The sequence below is a fragment of the Rhipicephalus sanguineus genome, chromosome 11, assembly GCF_013339695.2.
Source record: "Rhipicephalus sanguineus isolate Rsan-2018 chromosome 11, BIME_Rsan_1.4, whole genome shotgun sequence".
NCBI lineage: Eukaryota > Metazoa > Arthropoda > Arachnida > Ixodida > Ixodidae > Rhipicephalus > Rhipicephalus sanguineus.
Window position 1 is genome coordinate 91,539,174 of NC_051186.1, and position 19,939 is coordinate 91,559,112.

The following is a 19,939-nucleotide window of genomic DNA, read 5'->3' on the forward strand; positions in this document are numbered from 1 at the left end:
AGTGATCAAAAAGTTATACAATGTAGTTTTCTTAATAATATGGACAATCAGTATGCAAATATACATATGGAAATCATATACAGAAATATAAAAGAACCAATATACAAATACACAACATACAATACGCACGTAATATAGATATATTACAGAAAGCATACATGAAATGAAGTGCTACACGGGCAAGGTACAGCAAACCAGAAAGCACTCTGTACTGAGCACTTGGCCACTCATATGATTTCAATGGTGACGAAATGAATGAATCTGCGGCGGGTAGCGCTTTTCTATTAATGAGGTGATACTTTCTACTTGTGAGACAAAGTCAGATAATCAATTCGCGTTAGTAACCGAGGGATCCAGACAGTTCCATTCCCTGACAGAACGCGGAAAAAAAGAATGCTTGAAAGTGTCATTGTGGTAACAGTACTCTTTTAGTGTGTGCGAATGTTTGCGCCGGGTTACGCGAGACTCTGATGGACAAATGTACAATGATGTGTCAATTTTATAATAGTTGTGAAGTAGCTGGAAAAGAAATTTCAGGCGCGCTTGCTTTGCTCTAACCGCTAGCGTTTGGAGGCCACAGCTTGTTAGCATGTTTGTGGGAGAATCGGTGCGTTTATATTTGTTGCAGATGAATCTAGCAGCCTTCGTCTGTACATTTTCTATTTTTTTATGTTAGTGACTGTATAAGGAAACCATACTGTGTTAGCGTATTCTAATACCGGTCTAATGTAGGTAGTATAGCGTAAAACCTTGATAGATTGACGGGCGAGCCGGAGGCATCTGCGAAGATAAAAGAGCTTTCGCAGTGCAACTGAAGTAACATTGGAGATGTGCGCATCCCATCGGAGATCTGACGTAATCGTGACACCTAGATATTTTTATTCATTCACTTTTTGATGCCTAGTGCCTTTAATGCTGTAATCATAATTGACAGCTTCTTTCTTTCGGGTTATCGCCCCGCCGCGGTGGTCTAGTGGTTATGGCGCTCGACTGCTAACCCGAAGGTCGCGGGATCGAATCCCGGCCGCGGCGGCTGCGTTTTCGATGGAGGCGAAAATGTTCGAGGCCCGTGTACTTAGATTTAGGTGCACGTTAAAGAACCCCAGGTGGTCGAAATTTCCGGAGCCCTCCACTACGGCGTCTCTCATAATCATATGGTTCTTTTGGGACGTTAAACCCCATATATTATTGTTATTCTTTCTGGTTATCGTCATGCATACTGTTTTTTTTGGGTTAATCGACATCTGCCACGTGTCGCACCAGTTGGAGAGAATGTTTAAGGAATCAATGAGTGCAAGGTGATCTGAATGTTTGTTGATTTCTTTGTTAATAATGCATTCATCGGCGAAGAGCTTAATGTTGCAAGTTATATTGTCTGTAATGCCATTATTAAAAATAAGAAATAACAAAGGCCCCAGAACGAAGCCCTGTGGTACTCCGGACGTGACAGGTAGGATATGTGAGGGTACTTGCTCAAACAGGACATATTGCGAACGGTCAGTTAAAAAGTCTTCAATCCAACGTGTTAGTAATGGATCTGCAATGATATTTCGGAGCTTTGCAATTAATTTGTTGTGACATACGGTATCAAATGCCTTAGAAAAGTCTGGTAATATGATATCTGTTTGCGCGCAATTGTTAATAGATAGCGCCAGATCATGAACAACCTCTGTTCGTTGCGTTATTGTCGATAATCTGCTACGGAACCCGTGTTGACACGATGACAAGATGCCGTTCGTCTCCAAGAAAACGGTTAAATGTTTCAAAATTATATGTTTTAATATTTTGCATGATGTGCTGGTTAACGATATAGGTCTGAAGTTTGAAGGATCATCGCCCTTTCCTGCTTTTGGAATCGGTGTTATTTTAGCATTTTTCCAGTCATCAGGAAGCTTCGATACGGCGAGAAATTTGCGGAAACCTAAACCAAGTATTTGCTGCACCATTCTGCATATCGCTTAAGAAAAGTATTGGGAATGTCGTCCGGTTCCGAAGATTTTTTCGGGTCCAGTTCCAGCAAAAGACTAAATATTCCTTCGTCACTTACTTCTATTGGATTGATTCCCGAAATATCAGGGGGCGTAATTGCGGGGTTTTTCTGTTATCTTTTGTGAACACAGAGTGGAAAAAGTTGTTGTATTTATTAGACTTGGCCCTTTTCTGTTCTAATGATAATTGAGGACTGCCTGTTTTCCTTGGGCGGAAATGGTTCCAGAACATCTGTGGGTTACCAGTAATGAATGACGGCAGCGTTACCCTGAAGTAGTGCTATTTTGCATGTTTTGTTTTAGTCTTGAAATCTGAAATAGCTGTCGTTAGTTTTGATGCATTCGCACTGCAAACCTTTTTTTTTTCCTGCTTTCCGTAGTCGTTTAACTTTTCGTTTCGCATGTAGAATTTTTCGTGTTATCCAGGGGTTATTTCTTTGGGGCCGTATAAGCCGTAGTGGGATGAAGTTATTGATGCAGTAAGAAACAGTGTGCTTGAATAGTAGCCAGAGGTCATTTACTGTTGTGGCACGATTAGAATTCAATTCCAACAACTCATAAAATTCATGAGCTAAATAGGTTAGTACGCTGGCGTCGTCTGCTTTGTTAAAGTTCGGAACATGAGTTGCTGTTGATTGAAAGCATAAGCTGTGGTCAACTGCCAACCGGTAGATGGGTACTCTGTGGTCCGAAATACCCTCCACAACATCAATTTGAGCGTCGACAAGGTTAAGATGACTACTAATAAGTATTAGGTCTAATATACTTGTGGCTGCTCCTTGAACACGCGTTGGGGATGAAACAATTTGATGGAGGTTGAAATTTAACATCAAATGGAGTAAAGCTTCTGAACACTGCGATGTGTGGTGCATGCTATTCCAGTTTATATCAGCAAGGTTAAAATCACCGATTAGTATGATGGCAGAGTTGCCGACATGTGTCTGAAGGAAATCGTGAGTGGAAAGTACACATTCGAGACCAGAGGATGGGCTACGATAAGCGCAACCCGCTACTACGCTTGAACCATTGCACGTTATTTTACAGAAAGTCGCCCCTGTGTCTGGGATGTGAGGCAGCAATAAATATGAAATACAACGTCGAATTAACAACCCCACGCCTCCGCCACGAGATGGTCTGTCCTTTCGGATGACAGCATAGTTAGGTGGTGCGAATTCCTGATCGAGTACAGCAGGTGAGAGCCAGGTTTCCGTGATTGGTACAATATCTGGTTCATAAAGTAGCAGCAAGTCTTCGAGTGGCTGCACCTTATTCACGACACTTCTGGCGTTCACGTTAATTTTTGTGTTGTGCGGTGCTGCGGGTGTTCGGACGATTTGCTTTTCCGTAGTTTTTTGGTTTGTTGTTTAGTGGCACCCTTTCTTCTTTCTCATCATCCCAAACAAACGCGCAGTCATTTATGAAGAGCTTATCGAAACCCAGTGCTCCTTTTTCTTTTTTGTCTCGGTTTGGTTTCGCACTATCCCATAGCTTCTTCCTGATCTCCCGAGTTTTGCGACAAAAATCTTCCCCGATAGCGTAGTTGGTGCCTTTGTGATGCTTACCATTCTTTAATGTTGCTTCCTTCTGTCACGAATCTACTAGTTGAAGATAACTGGTCTGGTTTTATTAGAAACGGTCCTACCTAGTCGGTGGATACGTTCAATCGCTATCGGTTGTAGCTTAAGTTTATCCTGTATGACGTCCTTGTTTACTGCTCATTCGAGGATTTCAGTAGTCTCAAATTTTGTTTCCGGCAGTCCGTAGACGATTAGGTGACGTGCCGACAAACAGAAAGATAGAAAGACAGACCAAAATTTCTCCGTTTAAGCGTCTTTAAAAGAGCAGCGTCCCGTTGCTCGTGGTGGCGCGAGCCTTTTTTTTTTCCACTCACAAATCCTGCTGCCGCATGATTCGTGGCCGATCCCCCGTGGTGGGTTGTGCCATTCTGCTAGGATCAACCAACCAACCAACTAGTGGGAGCGCTTTGGCTCTTGTAGACTTATACCACAGGAGGGAAGAAACGAGACACCTGAACCAGAATCCCAGTATATATGTTGAATCCAAGTAAACGCACAAGACACTCACGGAGAAAAGAAACGTACGACACAAGCACTGACTAACTGCTTGATTCTTTCATACGCCAACGCACATATAAGCCCAAGTCAACCTTGCCGCACTTGCGCACACGACAATAGCTCTAAACAAAAAAAGTGTAACAAGGATGATGGTGTATTGTGTGCGCGTAGACATGAAATCCAATTCAGATGGGTGCGGGCACGAAGGAGTAAAAAAGAAGGAAGAATCACAAATAATTTCGTTTGCGCTGTAATTTTAGCCTCAGGAATATGTACCAACTAGACCCATGTGAACTTTTATTTTGCTGACCAGAATCGACGTCAGCAGGGAACGCGAGCGGTGGCTTCACGTGGCACTGTCAAGCGCCGTCCTTATTTTCTTCTCTTGTTGTCGCGCGCTCTCCGGTTTTGTTCGCCGCCCACAGGAGGGCGCTCCAGGGTCTTGGGACATAAAGACCCGGAAAAGTATAAGGTAGCGCCAAGTGTGTCCCTTCGTCTCTGCCTACTCCCCTAGCAGCTGCAGCAGCGCCTCTGATGTGTCCTAGGGGAAAATACGGATTGTACCCGCTCTAGTGAAAACACCTGCTTTCTATTGTTGTACCGGTGGTCGCTGCCACTAGCGCGGTCGACCACCATGCGTGGTCGACCATTCTAGCGCGGTCGACCACGCACCGTGCTCCGATAAAGTAAACAACCGAGACGTGGGCGAACAAGGTGGCGTTTGCACGACCTTCTAAATAGGCTTTACTTCTAAAAAGCTAGTGCGCCACTCTTAAAAACTGGCAATTTCTTAGAGCCGCCGAGTTTGCATTGGCGCTGTCATCAGGAGCGAGAACTTTCGCGTACTAAAACATTATGTAGCCTACAATTGTACACTGTCGACGCCATGAAAAAACGCCACTTGCTTCTGTACACATTACATTGTCGTATTTTTCGCTATTTTCATACTCCCGGTTTCGCGAACGTTTCCCACTGCGTCATTTAGAAACGCAGCGCCCTCGGGGCTCTAGTGGAATAGTTGCACTAGTCCGTCTTTCCGGCCATCAGCCATGCTCTGCGAGCTTCGCAGCTCAACTAACTTCATTTGCAACCTACAAAGTGCACGAGAGAGGAGGTGCCTGTATACTGTCGCGAATGGCGCTACTTTGGTTATTCTTCGGGGACATTATTGGGACAACGCTATCGTAAGAATCCGAGAGTGGCTGGCGTTCTGTGCAAGCGCTCTGGCGGCGCGCAAAAATATAGGGTCCCCAGTCATAGAACTCTCTGCTGTTTCACCAAAGTCGGGATGCGCACCTCCGAGTGGTACTTTGACATAGAGGGCGTACAAAACATAGAGTTTTGTACGTCTTGTCCTTTCACCGCAAAGTTTGCGCTGAAGCTATAGACCGCACAAAGGTCACTTTGCTCGCTGCAGCGGCCGCGTTTGAGAAAGGAGTGAGCTGCTAGCTAGAAGAGCGAACGTAAATGCTAGATGAAATAAGAACTGTGACAGTTCGCACTAGTCTTGTGCATACCTGTGCGTTCTTTTCATTGTGAATGGGTTTAGCGCACTTGGGTTTTTGAGTGTTTTTAGCGCACTGCCGACACTTGTCGCAAGCCAACGCTTGCGACAAGTGTCGGAAGGAAGGCGTATATAAGCGCCGTGCGTCTCAGGCCGTCTCACCCCTGAAGAAGAAGCCGGTCAGGCTTCGAAACGTTGGGTATCCTAAAATAAATTTCTAATTAGAGTTTTCTGTTTTTCTCCAATAGTGAGTCTTTCTCAAAATTTAGACAAAACGTAAAGTTCCTAGGTTATGTTGGATTCACAGCTTCGTGTACGTGATTGTATAAACCGATGCAAACAATGGAATGCAAGATACTGGGTAAACATCACCCATTTTATGCCTAAGTTCTATGGCTGCTTACCATTACAGTGCGTAATGTTCCATTTACCCGCAAAAATGGCCGTCAAGCTGATGTTACAGCAAGGTGTGTGACCGGACTAGTTGGTATTCCATAGCGACGTGAACAGCGCTTGTAACAGGCAAGGACGAAGAACCGCGCTCGTCCTCGTCGGTTCTTCGTCCTTGTGTGTTAGACGCGCTGTTCACGTCGCTGATGTTATAGGTGCTCCAACTTGTACGTAAACGCGAATGAAACGATTGCATGATCTGAACTCGTTGAATATTGTTTACGAAAGCATGAAAACAGTATATCCGTCTTAACGAGGCACATGAGGCCCATATACGACCCTCCATGAAAGTAGCCTCCTCCGAGCACCACCTCCACGAGAAAGCCGCGCGAAACAATAAGGCGCTACTGTAGCCGAAATACGTGCGTTTTTTTTTCTAGCAAAAACTAGAAATGTCACAACCGACACGAAGATGCCGGCAGGGCTGAGAAAAGAGATTCCGACGGCAATAGGTAGCCACGGCTCGCGAACGTGAGCCACATGATGCATATATGACGTACACGGTGGCCAACCGAAACCCACCGTATAGAAATAGCGATCTTTCGCGAGGACGCTTTGCGAGCTTTTCTGATTCAAGTGAGCCATGCAGAGAAGTTGACTCTCTATCCTCTGATGCTATCCATTGAAACTGATCAAAAGGAAATATAGAGAGAGTGAATCTCCATGACAATCTTTTCAATTTTTTTTGTGAATTGTTCATGATGAAGCTCATTAGACAATCATGAAAAACAAATCTAGAACTTAAGTCGTCATCCATTTCATTGTGTACGTTGGTTGTCAAACCAAAGAAAAAGCATTACATAATATATTCTGCAAAATTTTGCTGATTAGCAAAGGACGTTTTGCTAGCTTCCAGGTGGATGTAGTGAGCTGACGCAATTAGATAATATAGCGTTGTGAAGCTTCCACACGTCATCACTATCGGGCGGTAGTTTTTCGGTTAGTGGTTGTTAGCCGGCTTGAATAAGGGTACGAACTTAGCTGTCCTTCAGTTTGAAAAATCCGCTTGAATGCTGTCTATTTCAGTGCTTCATTTACACAATAAGGCGTTTGTAATCATATTTAACATAAGAAACAGCTTGGTACGTCAGTGAAGCATTTTATTGGCATTGTGTTCGCGAATATTTGCGTTATCGTGTTTGACGTGAAGCAGCATTGTTGCAGTCCCAAATTTTGCTGGCTACTATGCCTGCCCTCCTCGTGTGCGATTTAAATTTGTCGTGACAGCCTTGAGGTGTACTGTTCCCATTCTTGCTGCGGATTTCAAAGTCCCTGCCTAGAAAAAAAAGTGGTCAGAGCTTTCATTGAGCTCCAACGTACAAGTATTAGGCGGTGACTTTTTGCACAGAGCCACAATAACAAAAAATGCGCGCTATATTTTTAGTTATTCGAGGACACAAAACCTCATTTGCTCTTTTGCATAGGAGTAGTCCCAAAGATTTGCCCTTGAGGCGTATTGTCCACATATGTGGACGCAACTTGTTTTCGCCATCTCTTTGGACTTGTTGCCAAGGAAGAGAACGATATATTCCTCATAAGATGAATTGAACCTTCTGCACCGCCAATGTGTCTTGAATTAACCGTTATGTGCTGCGTATGACTGTAGACGATTGCTTTGGCGATGACACTACGATATTGCACGGGTTGTTCGACATGCTGTTTTCCAAGACCAACATCAAACGAAATATTTTGCTTTCCTCGAAATGAATACAAGCAAAAACAAGTTGCGCGTGTATTTTGATCTCATGATTTTATTATTAATTTGCAAAAAATCAACAAGACCGAAGAAGGAATTACACGCTAATTACGATTAATTACTGAAACTCACTTGGAATCATGCGCGAATTCTTCATCTTTGCATATAGCCTGTCTTAATTCACCCCTCAAGGGGATATGCAGTGCTTCGACTACACCTCGTATCACTTCACCAATCAACTTATATGTACCGTAAAACACGATGCACATACAATCACACGTTCCCTCATGCAGTCTGCTTGTGCGTGGTTATTCATAATATGTTGTCTGCAATCTCGTCTATGCGCTTGCTTTAACGCTACGCGTATATACTGAGATCAGGGAAATGTGCATCACATATTCACCTTAAATGGACTCCTCCATTTAGGGACGCGGCGCTGAAGCATTCACCTTTGTTTCACGTATTTAAAGACACTACGGGCACCTAGCCAAAATGATGGATTCGCTTTTTGTATGTCCGAAAAGACTCATCAGCCTCCAATGGAAATTATATTAATCTCTATGAGTGCAAGTAAGAATACAACCGCGCCCCTGTTAATTAAAGCGCTTAAGTAGTTTTCTTTCCAAAATCGCAAAATGAAAAACTCACTAAGTCCCTTACATGTTCGCCTAAGACGACTCGCAGACGAAAGCCATTTTCTTTTTCTTCTCTGTCGATGATACATTGATGCTCCTCTTCCGCCCCTTTCCAATAGCTTTCTGCACGTAACTTGGTTTCGCATCGCCTCCAGCATCGGAAGCATTGCAAGCTTCCTGACCTCATCTCGTTTTGCACTGCCTCCGTGATATGCCCGTTTCACCAAGTCACATTGCAGTATAATGGCGTCATCATGTCACGTCACGTCACGGTGGCGTCATAGTGAAGTCGCAATGACTCCATGATGATGTCCTATTGACATAGAAAGTTTTGAAAATCTGTGACATCTTCGAGCATCGAGCACAGGGCCAAACACGAATGTGACTGAAGGCCAGTACCCCATTGATTGGTAGATTACACTTCTCTTACCATTAATAGGTACGGTATGATGGTTGCGTGCATTGATGTGGCAATGGAGAGCACATACATCACCGTTAGGCTGCAGTCAACGCGCTTTATTCGCCAATAATCGATTCAAACCGCATACGGCGAAGCGCCGCAGCGTGCATTTGTATGTGCGCCGCCGACCGCCTATCCACACAAACGAGTCGACGGTACTGCCACCTATAGCCCGATCTCGCGGCGAATAGGAATATTTTGGACTGACGGGAAGTATGCAACTGGAATATATCAGACAGAGAGAAATCGCGTTCCGTCTACGTTTAAACCAGAGGGCACACACGAAAGGCCACACTGATTTGGCGTTCGCCAAAGACAGTAACCTCCTTTGTCACTGTTTCGAGCGCTTAAGTGTTGTTATACTTCTGCAATCCGACTTTCAGAACTCACCGAAACGCGAAAAGCGGGACTCATATTTCATTAGCAAACTTAACTCGCTCTCCCACGGAATCAACGAGAGCTCTGGGCTACGGTTGTGGCTCCGTCAGGCCGGAGGCATGATGGCAGTTTGGCGTCCGGGCCATGAGGCGTCGCTACCGTCGACATGATTGCAGTGAATCTGGTAGCGGCGGTACTTGAAGGCCTCAGTAAGCCTAATAAAAATAAAATAACGTGACCACAGTGGTACACAGTAGTAAACAAAGACGTGATTCTGCACTAAACTATAACCAGCCACGAGTATTACGAGGCAAAGTTTTAAGGAAGTTTCGTAAACATGACTGTAAGTGGCTCCGCTAGGTACCGCCGCCATCACGCCTGCGCAGCGCACAAGCAGACGACGCGCAAGCACGAATGCGCATAGAAACGCAAACTTTACCACCACAACGAGGAACAGCGATGTCGCACCTTTATTGCTGCGCGAAGTGGTGCGATTCCTCGGGGAAAGAAGGTGAACACTTCGTCAGAATCCCTGCTGATCACATATATGTATACGTTCATTATTATACATTTTCCAAGATGTTCACAAAGTCTTCTTTTAAGTGTATTTGACCGTTATGATTTGAAACTGCTGAATGAACAACGAACATTCATTGCTGCGGTTATCTGTTTGAGAAATGGTTACGATAATAAGCTAAATTCAGTGGGCGGGCTGCAGTTTGTGGCTCGACACGGCGTCACCTCTCAAAAGCGGAGCTGTTCGCTAGTTATGGTTGCTCACGTTAGTATACGTGGGCGTGCCTCACTGTCTGACGTTACCTCAACTATCTTTTGAAAGCTAAGCAACTTAAATTACCTTGTCAGGCAACGGTGTCTTCAGAGTGTTTTGTTACGCGTTACTTTAACTTATGCGTTCTAGTAACATCAACGGAGTGGCATACGTTTCCTGTTCTCGCTGCAGCTGTTTTTTAAGCGCTTTAATGAGTGCGGTTACATGACGTCCGTGTAGTTTATGGGTGGTGTTCGCAGCGGACGAACGTTTCACTCGCAAATTTATTGCGGAGGCCCCAGTAGCTAACTTGGGACACTGCCCTCAGATTCGAATGTGTCGGTGTTGCACAAGCGAAAACCACCGCGCTCCTCATATGTGGGTCCGTCTACATACCGACCGCCTGCTCGGAGATTTGTCGCCGTAAATTGTCCTCATTCCGTCCCTTCGGTGCACCTTGCCGCGCTGCTCGACGGGGGACCTCGAACAAAACGTGATACCCACCTGCCCCTTCTCTCTTTTGGGAAGGTCCCGGAAACAGTTGCGCCTATCTCTGATGCTTCCAACGGGCAAAGGCATGCCGAAGCTCGGTTTTGGATGTTCATGAAACAGGCCGCGCTTATCGCGCGGGGCCACTCTTTTTCTCTCTCAAATCTGGACCTATCCCCATCGCCGACCTTTCATTTTCTGTATTCTTTTTTTTTTCAATGCGCTGTTTCGGCTTAGCGTCTACATACCTTAATTCCTTATGAGCTTAAAATATCATTTCGACTCGTAAAAGCAGGGGGAAAACAAGAACTCGATCGAGTTGTGTTTCATATGTCAAGTTTTAATTAAGAGAATAATGTAGGAATCTGTAATTATCTCTATTTGTTAATTTAGTAGATATTAAAAACAAGCACATTTATTATGCTTACAAATGTATTTACTCTACTAGCTGTTTTGTCACCGTAGGCTGACTAAGCTCGAGTGCTTTAATTGCAGTCAACCACCTGCTCCAAGCGAGTTGCCGTCCCCTGCTGCTGAGACTGCCCCCCCCCCTGGTGTGGAAGGTGGGTGTACTGAACAAGGAACTGTTTCACCTTTCTGCTTGGAATGAAAGGGTTCAGAATATTTGGTTGGTGGTACAAATGTAATACTGTACGAATAGCTTGCCAAAATAAAAAAAAATCACAACATATACGCGGGGTGACTGATGATGAGTGGGGCGAAGCTCCGGAGGAAATCATCGGTAAACCGTAAAACTGTTCCGTGAAATTTGCCCAGTACATCATATATAAAGAGTGTGAAACACCGTGTATATATTAAACATCAAACATTTATTGTACTGTTGGCTTACGAGGTCCCTTCATTCTCAGCGCTTTGTGATCGGTGAAATGCAGGGAAAGTGTCCGCTCCCGAGCGAAAGAGAAAGGGCGCCAAGAGCGAGCGCCTTGTCTGCCTCCATACGGCGATGAGCGAAAGAGAAAGCGCGCCAGGAGTGAGCGCCTTGTCTGCATCCATCCGGCGACTCGGAGCGAAAGAGAAAGCGCGCCAAGAGCGAGCGCCTTGTCTGCATCCATCCGGCGACTCCGAGCGAAAGAGAAAGCGCGCCAAGAGCGAGCGCGTTTTACGATCGCAGGCATCCAATGACATGCGCCATTCGCATTATACAAGCGTCATCTGTCATCTTTACCTAATACCTTATCTACATTGATTAAATCTATGTTATTATACCAAAAAATTATAAATTCACGGTCCTTCTCTCTGCCTCTTAAGGCAGAATGACCTTATTTTTCCCCATTATTTATTTTTGTACTTTATCTCTACATTTCTGCCACCAATACTCTAACCGTCTCTTACTTATTTCTATCGCGGACTTGTGCAGCTTTCCATTGTTGTCCCTAAAACCCAAGCCTTCCTGTAGACTCGTGCCAACACGTATACCTGGGTGAATATCGCCACATTCAATCAGCACATGTTCCATCGTTTCCTTAGTTCCCCCCAGCATGTACATTGTTCTTCTTCGTTACTGAATCTCGCTTTATAACTACGCGTTCTAAGTGAGCCCGACCTTGCTTCAAACAGTAAAGCGCTTCCCCTTGAATTATCATAAAACCTTTCCCTCCTTATTTCGTTTTTCCCTTTCGGTAGTTACTCAGAGCTGGCTTCTTTTCCATCGCTGTCATCCAATAAGTCATCTCCGCCTCTCTGACCTTCCGCTTAATGCCCCTTGTTGCCATATCGCCCACACTGCTAGCCGTATATTTACTGGTGAGCCTCCTAATTCTTTTAGGGGCGAAGCTCCTTAAGGCGGCACCCGTTCGTCCCTCGTAGTCGTAGTCGTAGTGCGTAACCAGTCTTACGCTTTGACCTCCAAGGTTGTGCCGGTGGGAGATTTTCCTGTGCGTTGTTGAACAATAAAAAATTCGCAGCGTTAGCTAAAAGCCGACTTCTTCTGTCTCTCATTCCCATTAGCATCCATTCTTTACCTCCAAGGTAGTGCCTGGTGAGATTTCTCCTGTGCGTGATTAAACAATAAAAATTTTGTTCAAAACGCCGTTGATTGATGAAAATAAACCAACGATAGACGCCAGATGTTTTGTAAAAGAAAAAACGAAAGAACGCCAGATGTTTCTAAAGCAAAACGAAAATACGCCAGCTGTTTAACGAAAGACGCCAGATGTTTTCTAAAGCAATGGTTTTCTAAACAATGAAAATTCACAGCGTACATGCAAAATTAAAGTGAGCTGCAAGTCGTCATAACTGATCGAACCTTTAGTATAAACGCGCCCGATCTCACGTCGGTGATGATGTACTGGGCAGAATTCACGGAAGATTCACGGTTTACCGATGAACCTCCGCAGCTTCGCCCACTCATCATCATTCACTCCGTGGATATGCTGTGATTTTTTTCTCCACTGCGTGTCAATGCTTTTTCTATACAAATACCTGAAAATCTTCTCCGCCCATCTACTCTTCTTCATTTTCCTCAGCCTCTCTTCGAATCTCATTTTGCTCTGAGCTTCCTTCCCTTCAAAGCCTGTCCATTCCATATCACCCTTTACAGCCTCATTTGTCGTCTTCCCGTGAGCGCCCAACGCGAGGCGACCCACCGTCCTTTGATTTACATCCATTCTTGATTGTACCTCTGACTTCATGCACACCACTGAGTTCCCAAATGTAAGCCCCGGGACCATCACACCCTTCCACAGCCCTCGAAGCACCTCGTACCTATTGTATCCCCATAAAGCTCAGTGCTTCATAATTGCAGCATTCCTCTTTCCCTTTGCTACCGATGCTTTCTCTTGTACCTCCATATATCTATCCCCTTCATTTACCCATACTCCTTGGTACATATACTCGCTTACCCTCGGTATTTTTTGGCCCTGTATGAAGACCGCATGGTCTTCGTGATCATTAAATACCATCAATCCACATTTTGTTGCACTAAATCCTAGTCCTAGAGCCTCACATTCCCTTCCGCATATATCTGCCAGTCGCTGTATATCATCCTGACTGTCCGCAAATAAGACAATATCATCAGCATATAATAGACCTGGAAGCTTCTGCTCAACCATCGTGCCGACCTGTTTGTGTGACAAATTAAATCCAATGTTGCTACATTCTAGCGCCTTTTCCATCCTCACCATTTACAGCATGAATAACATCGGGAACAAAGGACATCGCTGTCTCAGCCCCTTGCTAATTTCAACGCTGTCCTTGCTACTTATTCCTTCACATTCTATACAAACTGTATTTTCTCGGTATATTTCCCTCAAAAGCTGCATACAGTCGTCCCCTATGCCCACTTCTTTCAATATATCCCACAAAATTTCCTGATAAACGTTGTCAAACGCCCCGGTGATATCTAGATAAGCTACGTATAAGGGCCTGTTTTCTATTTCCGATATTTATATACACTGGGTAAGAACAAACAGATTATCGTCTAACCGCCTGTCGATTCGAAGTCCATTCTGAAGTTCTCCCAAAATATCATTTTGTTCTACCCACACTTCTATTTTTAATTTTACTGCCTGCATCGCCAACCTGTATAGCACCGATGTAATGGTTAGCGGTCTATATGAGCGAATGTTATCTTTTTCTCCCTTGCCTTTATACATTAGGTTCATTCTACTTTTTCGCCAACTGTCTGGTATTTCCCTCTCCTGTAAGCACTTTTCTACGGCTTTCAGCAGTGCTTCTTTAGTGTTATGTCCGAGTTCGTTAATGAGGCTGACGGGAACCCCATCTAAGCCAGGAGTTGTGCGCTTAGGAATTTTTCCTTCGGCCTTCTTCCAATTGAAATTCTCTAGTACTACATCTTGGTCAGTTGCACTCCTTTGCGTACTTTTACTCACCGGGGGAATCCCCTGTGTGATCTTTTTAAACGAATCGGCTGTTATCTTTCTGATGTAACCTAGCGCTTCATACCATCTAGTGAGCAATTCTAGTGAGCAATTCATTAAACTAGAGCTCTAAGAAATACACGAAACGCCATCTAGTGAGCAGTTCATTAAACTAGAGCTGGCTACATAATACTACTACTACAGAGGAGGGAACGACCCACACCCTAAGGAGCTTCGGCCCTAAAACGAACAGCAATACTCTTTTGTATGCTACACCTGCACACTCGAGCACATTGTTCCCTGAAACTAGAAGAGTACGTAGAAATGCCACAGGTGTTTTTCTATTACCAGTGCCATGAGAACAATTGCTTTGCGTAAACCTTAAATGCAGGAAATGTGCTCTAGGGGAAAAATGCTGTTAGATTGCGCTCATAGAGTAGCATTTTGCATGCTCTCCAGTAAGAATGTCTGCGTGCACTGTTTACATGGTATGGATGAACTGATAGCATGCTGCACAAACGCAAAAGGGAGAAACAGGGAAATAGAGCAGGCAAAATGGCTTTTGGCATCTCACAACATAGTCTGTACTCTGTCCTGTTTCCGTCCTTACTCCTCTAGTGTTTTGGCAGCTCGTTATGAGTTAACAACAAACCAACCTTCCTGCAAGAAAGCTTTGTTATGTGGTAAAGATAGATTTTCTTTTTGTATATGAATGCATAGACTCAGTGCTTTCTTTGCTGAGCTCATACCATAGTGATGAAAACACTGAGTAGTTTTTGTCAGGGACATGTGAAAATTGCTCAACAAGTCTGTTGCTCAGTATTCACACATGCAATGCAAAGTGAGTTTATAAAAATACGTGCTTGCAAGCCTTTTATAGCACGTTTATTTATTTTTAAACAGCCGCTTCACCGCGCACACCCACAAGAAGGCCCACACCACCATCACAAGTTTCACCAGCTTATGGTAAGTGCAAAAAGAGAGAGAGAGAGAGAATTATTGTAAAGTACACAACCTGCATCTCCATAAAGAAGTATGGACCAGTTCTTTTGATGTTTTTGATAAATATGGACAGCTAAGCCTTAGCAATATTGTCACAGCCTATAATGTTGAGAAAACCATGCATATAGTTCAGGGCCTGCAACCAGTGATTTAGTTCACAAAATAATTTATATTTCAAATATAAGGTGGGTGCAGTGGGACACACAAGGTCCACACGGAAAATTGTGCTGTCCGATTTGTTGTGATGAGTGTAACTTTGAGATATAGGACAGCGGAATATGATGCACAAGGTGTGCATTCATGCAAATGTGGCTTATGTAGCCCGGATAGCTATTTATGACATTAATAATTCAAAATCCTACAGTTGGATTGCCCAATGGCACTTTGGTAGTCCTCGGGACAAGCAGCCGCACACTGGTAAATGTTGGCAGATTACAATCAAAGCATTGTTGTTGCTGTGGACTGATTTAAAAGAGGAGTTTTATTTCACTCATCTTTTCACACATCGATTGCAGCAAGATGCCGCAGAAAACTTTTTTTGAAATCGTTCGTCAAGATCATGGCTGCAATGAGACACCAAATGTGTACCAATTCGTGGCGGCTCTAAAACATATTAGGAGCTGGCTCGCCAGGTTCTTAAGCTGCGGCAAAGTCCCGCGCCGTAAGCGTAACCTTAGTTCCAGAGGCGTCCACTACAGGCGCAGCTCGCGCCGAAGAGAAGTCTTCCTCCTCTTGTTCTTCGAGCGCCTTGATGATGATATTATTGCAGAAAAAACCACATATAGCATAGCCAACTGTAGCATGCGCACGCTCTCAAGAAAGAGTAGTCTTCTTCCTCTTGTTCTTCGTGAGCCTTGGTGATGATAATAACGCAGGCAAAACCCCATTGTATTCGAGGCAGCTCCTCTATCATCATTCACTTCGTGGGTATGGCGTGATTTTCGAATTGGCAAGCTCTTCGAGCTTTCTCAAGGAAACTGTGAGGTGAAAACAAATGCTTTTCTCACCAACTTGGAGAGTGCATCTGCATTGTTATCACCTAGCAGCACACCAGCCACAAGCCACAGCACGCAGCAGGCCTCTGGTTCATCCGATCTGCAGGCACCTTCACAAAATGCCACCGACATGGTGTATGAAAATGTTGTGTACCATGTCGCTGGTACTCTTGTGAAGAGCTTCCTTGAACTGAGGACAAGCTAGTGCACATGCGAGAGAACACTCCTTGAAGCGGATGGCAACTATCCATGGACGACATCAATCCTTTACGCTACTCAAGGAAAGTGGTGTACCCGAGCAACTCTTCAGTTCCATTGCAGCAACCTCTGAATCATGTCTGAAGTACATAGATGAATTCGATTCAGCCTTGAGACATGAAATCGACTATTGCGCATATTTTTCTAATGTGTGAAAAAATCTGATGGAAAGGATGCGAATTCGGCAAGCTATTTTCTCTTCAGTTGGCTGCACTGAGAAATTTCTTAAAATATTCTGCCCCACAAGGCTACATTGTCTCATTACATTGGTAAACAGGAACACACAATAAACAAAAGTCAAGGCACAGTGTTGCTGCCTGGAAAAAAACGTAAAATAGCAAGCTAAATTTATCGTGTGCCTTTCTAGAACATGATTATGTAAATTGGACTTCTAGTGCAGCCTTCTGCATCCAATTCCTGTTCATTTTTTAGATGTGTTGCGCTATTAATTTTATATTATATTAATTAATATTAGTTTTAATATTAATTTTAATTAAATTAATTATATATATATAAATATATATAAATATATATATACATATATATATATATATATATATATATATATATATATATATATATATATATATATATATATATATATATATATATATATATATATATATATATATATATATATATATATATATATAGGTATATATTTATATATGTGTATTTAAAATTCTGCGATGGTTGTATTTTAATGCATTGACTACGTTTGCTCCTGCTGCGTTACTTTTGTATAATACAAGTTTAACCGACTAACTTTGCATTTTTAGAAGCCTTCTGTGCCCTTATCAGAATAAGTATTATGACGAGATGTTCTGGTTTGCTTTAGCATTGGGAAATGCCAACACTTCCCAAAAGGCACCGGAAAACCCCGCTCGTTCTGCTTTCTTTCTGTGTGCTTGACATTGTTTGGAAGTTAATCAAACATCCAGCCTTCCAAAAAATGCCAAATATAAATAATACTGACTAGTTTTACACTGAAGCAGTCTATATAAACAGTAACAGTGTGAATAATTCACAATGACCGTTGCAAAAATAGCTTGAATAATAAAAATTGTAGTGGCTTAGCTCGGCTATGCAAGGATATAGGTAACGTGAGCTAAGGTTTAACGGATTACTCGTAGCTCTCCTGGTTGTCCAGGAGTAGCTTCATTATCATGCTTACTGCTGCTTCAATGACACACACACATGGTGTACGCATTATGTGACACACAATGCATAACACCTGGTAGAAAAATAATAGGGAAGCTGCGTCCAACTTGGCACTTTACTCTACTTATTTCTTTGATCAGATGCTTATATTCGTGTATATTTCATGTTAGCTTGAGTATTTCGCATAACTTCGAACTTAACTAATGACCTGTATCATTCCTATTGTATGGAAGACACAGCCACAATATTTCTACAAATGTCAAAGGTCACTTCTGCAACTAAGTCTAGACCACTCTCTGTTGCCTTTTTCTGCCTTTATAATTTGAAAGTTAAGCATCACGTGCCCTGCTTACATCACGTGATATTGCCTGCAACACATTTACCTGGTGGAAAACATAATCAGGGACAGCTCAGCCAAATGGTAGATTTGTCTCACTGCTTTTACAAAATGATATGCTGTAGCACTGCAGCATATTATGCCATTGATCTACGCATGCTCCATGGGTTTGTCTACATGAGCGAAAGGCTATGACTTAGCTGCACTTTCTGTGTACATATATGCAAAAGTATGTGTGTATGTATATGTGAAAAAGGCAATGCCACAACGCAGGGCAAAAGAAGAAGTACAGGAAAAGGCGTTTTTCTTGTACCACCTGCTTTTTTTTCGGCTTGCGTCGCGTCATTATCAATTATATGGACACTCTCGACGAATTGTTGCCGTCGCCGTCGCCGTCATGTCCCTGATATGTATATGTATGTATACATAAATAAAAGGCGAAATTAAAAATAATTCAGAAGAAACAATTCGAAACGCTCGACCGGAGTTTCGAACCTGCGACCGCTCGCTCCGCAGCTCGCTGTCTTAGACAATTACGCCATGCCTCATTCGTGCTCTAGGATACTAATGGGAGAATACAAATGCACGCGGCGTTGGCTGAAATGCACGGGACACCACACGTCACGAAATTAAAGTTATGCGAGACGCGGGTCATGCTGCATCGTTGCCTGCGCCGTGTTTTACAGCGAAAGCTGTCATGAGATCAATTCACCGGCCGTTTTTGGCGCCGTAGTTGTCCGCCGCCGCTGGTGTCCGTAACCAGTGTCGCTCGAAATAAGAAAAAAAACTAAAGAAAAAAATTCCAGGATGGAACGAGGTTCGAACCTGGGCCCTCTGCGTAGGAGCCCAGTACTGAACCTCTGAGCCATGCCGGTGCTTGAAACTGCTTTGCAAAAAGGTCCTATACAGGCGTCACGTCGGGAATTAACCACATTAGCATATGCAATATAGCGTGGTAGAAGAGTAAAATAAGCACCAAGAGTCGCACAACGCGAATTCTGCAACCAGGCATCACACAATGCGAATTGCGCAACGAGTACGTTGTTGAATGCTTCCAACCCATTACAAAGGGCTCTGCCATAATTCTTCGTCGTCATCAGGCACAGCATCAACAAAGTGTGCACAATGCCTGTGGGAATCGGCGCCGCTGATAAGCCCCCTCGCCCCCAATGGCTACGACACGAGGCATGCTCCGGCGGCAGTGCGCATGTTCCAAGCGTCAGCGGCAAGCTATAAGAAGGGACCGTGGACAGCCACGCGGGGGTGGCCGACAGACTGTCGCGGAGAGCGCATGTGCACGCGGCGTGCGCCCCGCCGGGGCCAAGGTTAGAGGCCGGAAGTTTTACTCTTGTTTTGCCTAACCGCTGAAGTTTCGTTTAACTAATAAATGTTGTTCTTGTTGCCCAGCAGTATGCGACGGCGTTCTTTGGGGCGGACGACCACGAACTCCACATGGTTACATGCGTTTAGCAGGTACCATGGCTCTCCGTAGAATGACGAAAAATGGCACAGTGCCTGCTGCCCTACTTCTCAAAAATTACAATGATTTATAGCTTAGTGGGTTCCTCGCAAGTGCACTTGTATTCGTTGCCCAGGAAGCCCATAAGTGCATGATCCATTTCCTCGAGGTCTCAGTAAAATTACAATGATTTAGAGCGTAGTGGGTTCCTCGCAAGTGCACTTGTATTGGTTGCAAAGGAAGCCCATAAGCGTATGATCCATTTCCTTGGGGTCTCAGTAAAGTTCTTCGTCTCTCTCCCACGTCAACGTATGTTATACAGCATGACGGGAGAGGGAAATAGCGACCGGGCGTCACCCAATGCAAATTACATAAATGGTGGGCCGTTTAAAGCTTCGAACCCATTACAAAAGGCTGAGCCATAATTATTCATCGTCATCAGTC

General features: G+C 44.0%; 1 protein-coding gene across 4 annotated transcripts in view; it reads right to left on the minus strand.

Annotated features, from left to right (window-relative positions):
* Window positions 1-7,102: 7,102 nt before the first annotated feature.
* Window positions 7,103-19,939, minus strand: part of LOC119373547 (uncharacterized) — an 89,189-nt gene continuing 76,352 nt past the window's right edge. For 3 of the 4 annotated variants that reach the window (XM_037643600.2, XM_037643602.2, XM_037643604.1), the window contains one exon: window positions 7,103-7,293. In XM_037643600.2, the coding sequence (XP_037499528.1) occupies window positions 7,148-7,293 (146 nt within the window). In that variant the 3' untranslated portion in view covers window positions 7,103-7,147. Of the gene's footprint in view, window positions 7,294-15,266; window positions 15,385-19,939 lie in introns of those variants that run through there. The other variant, XM_037643603.2, reaches the window with a different exon arrangement.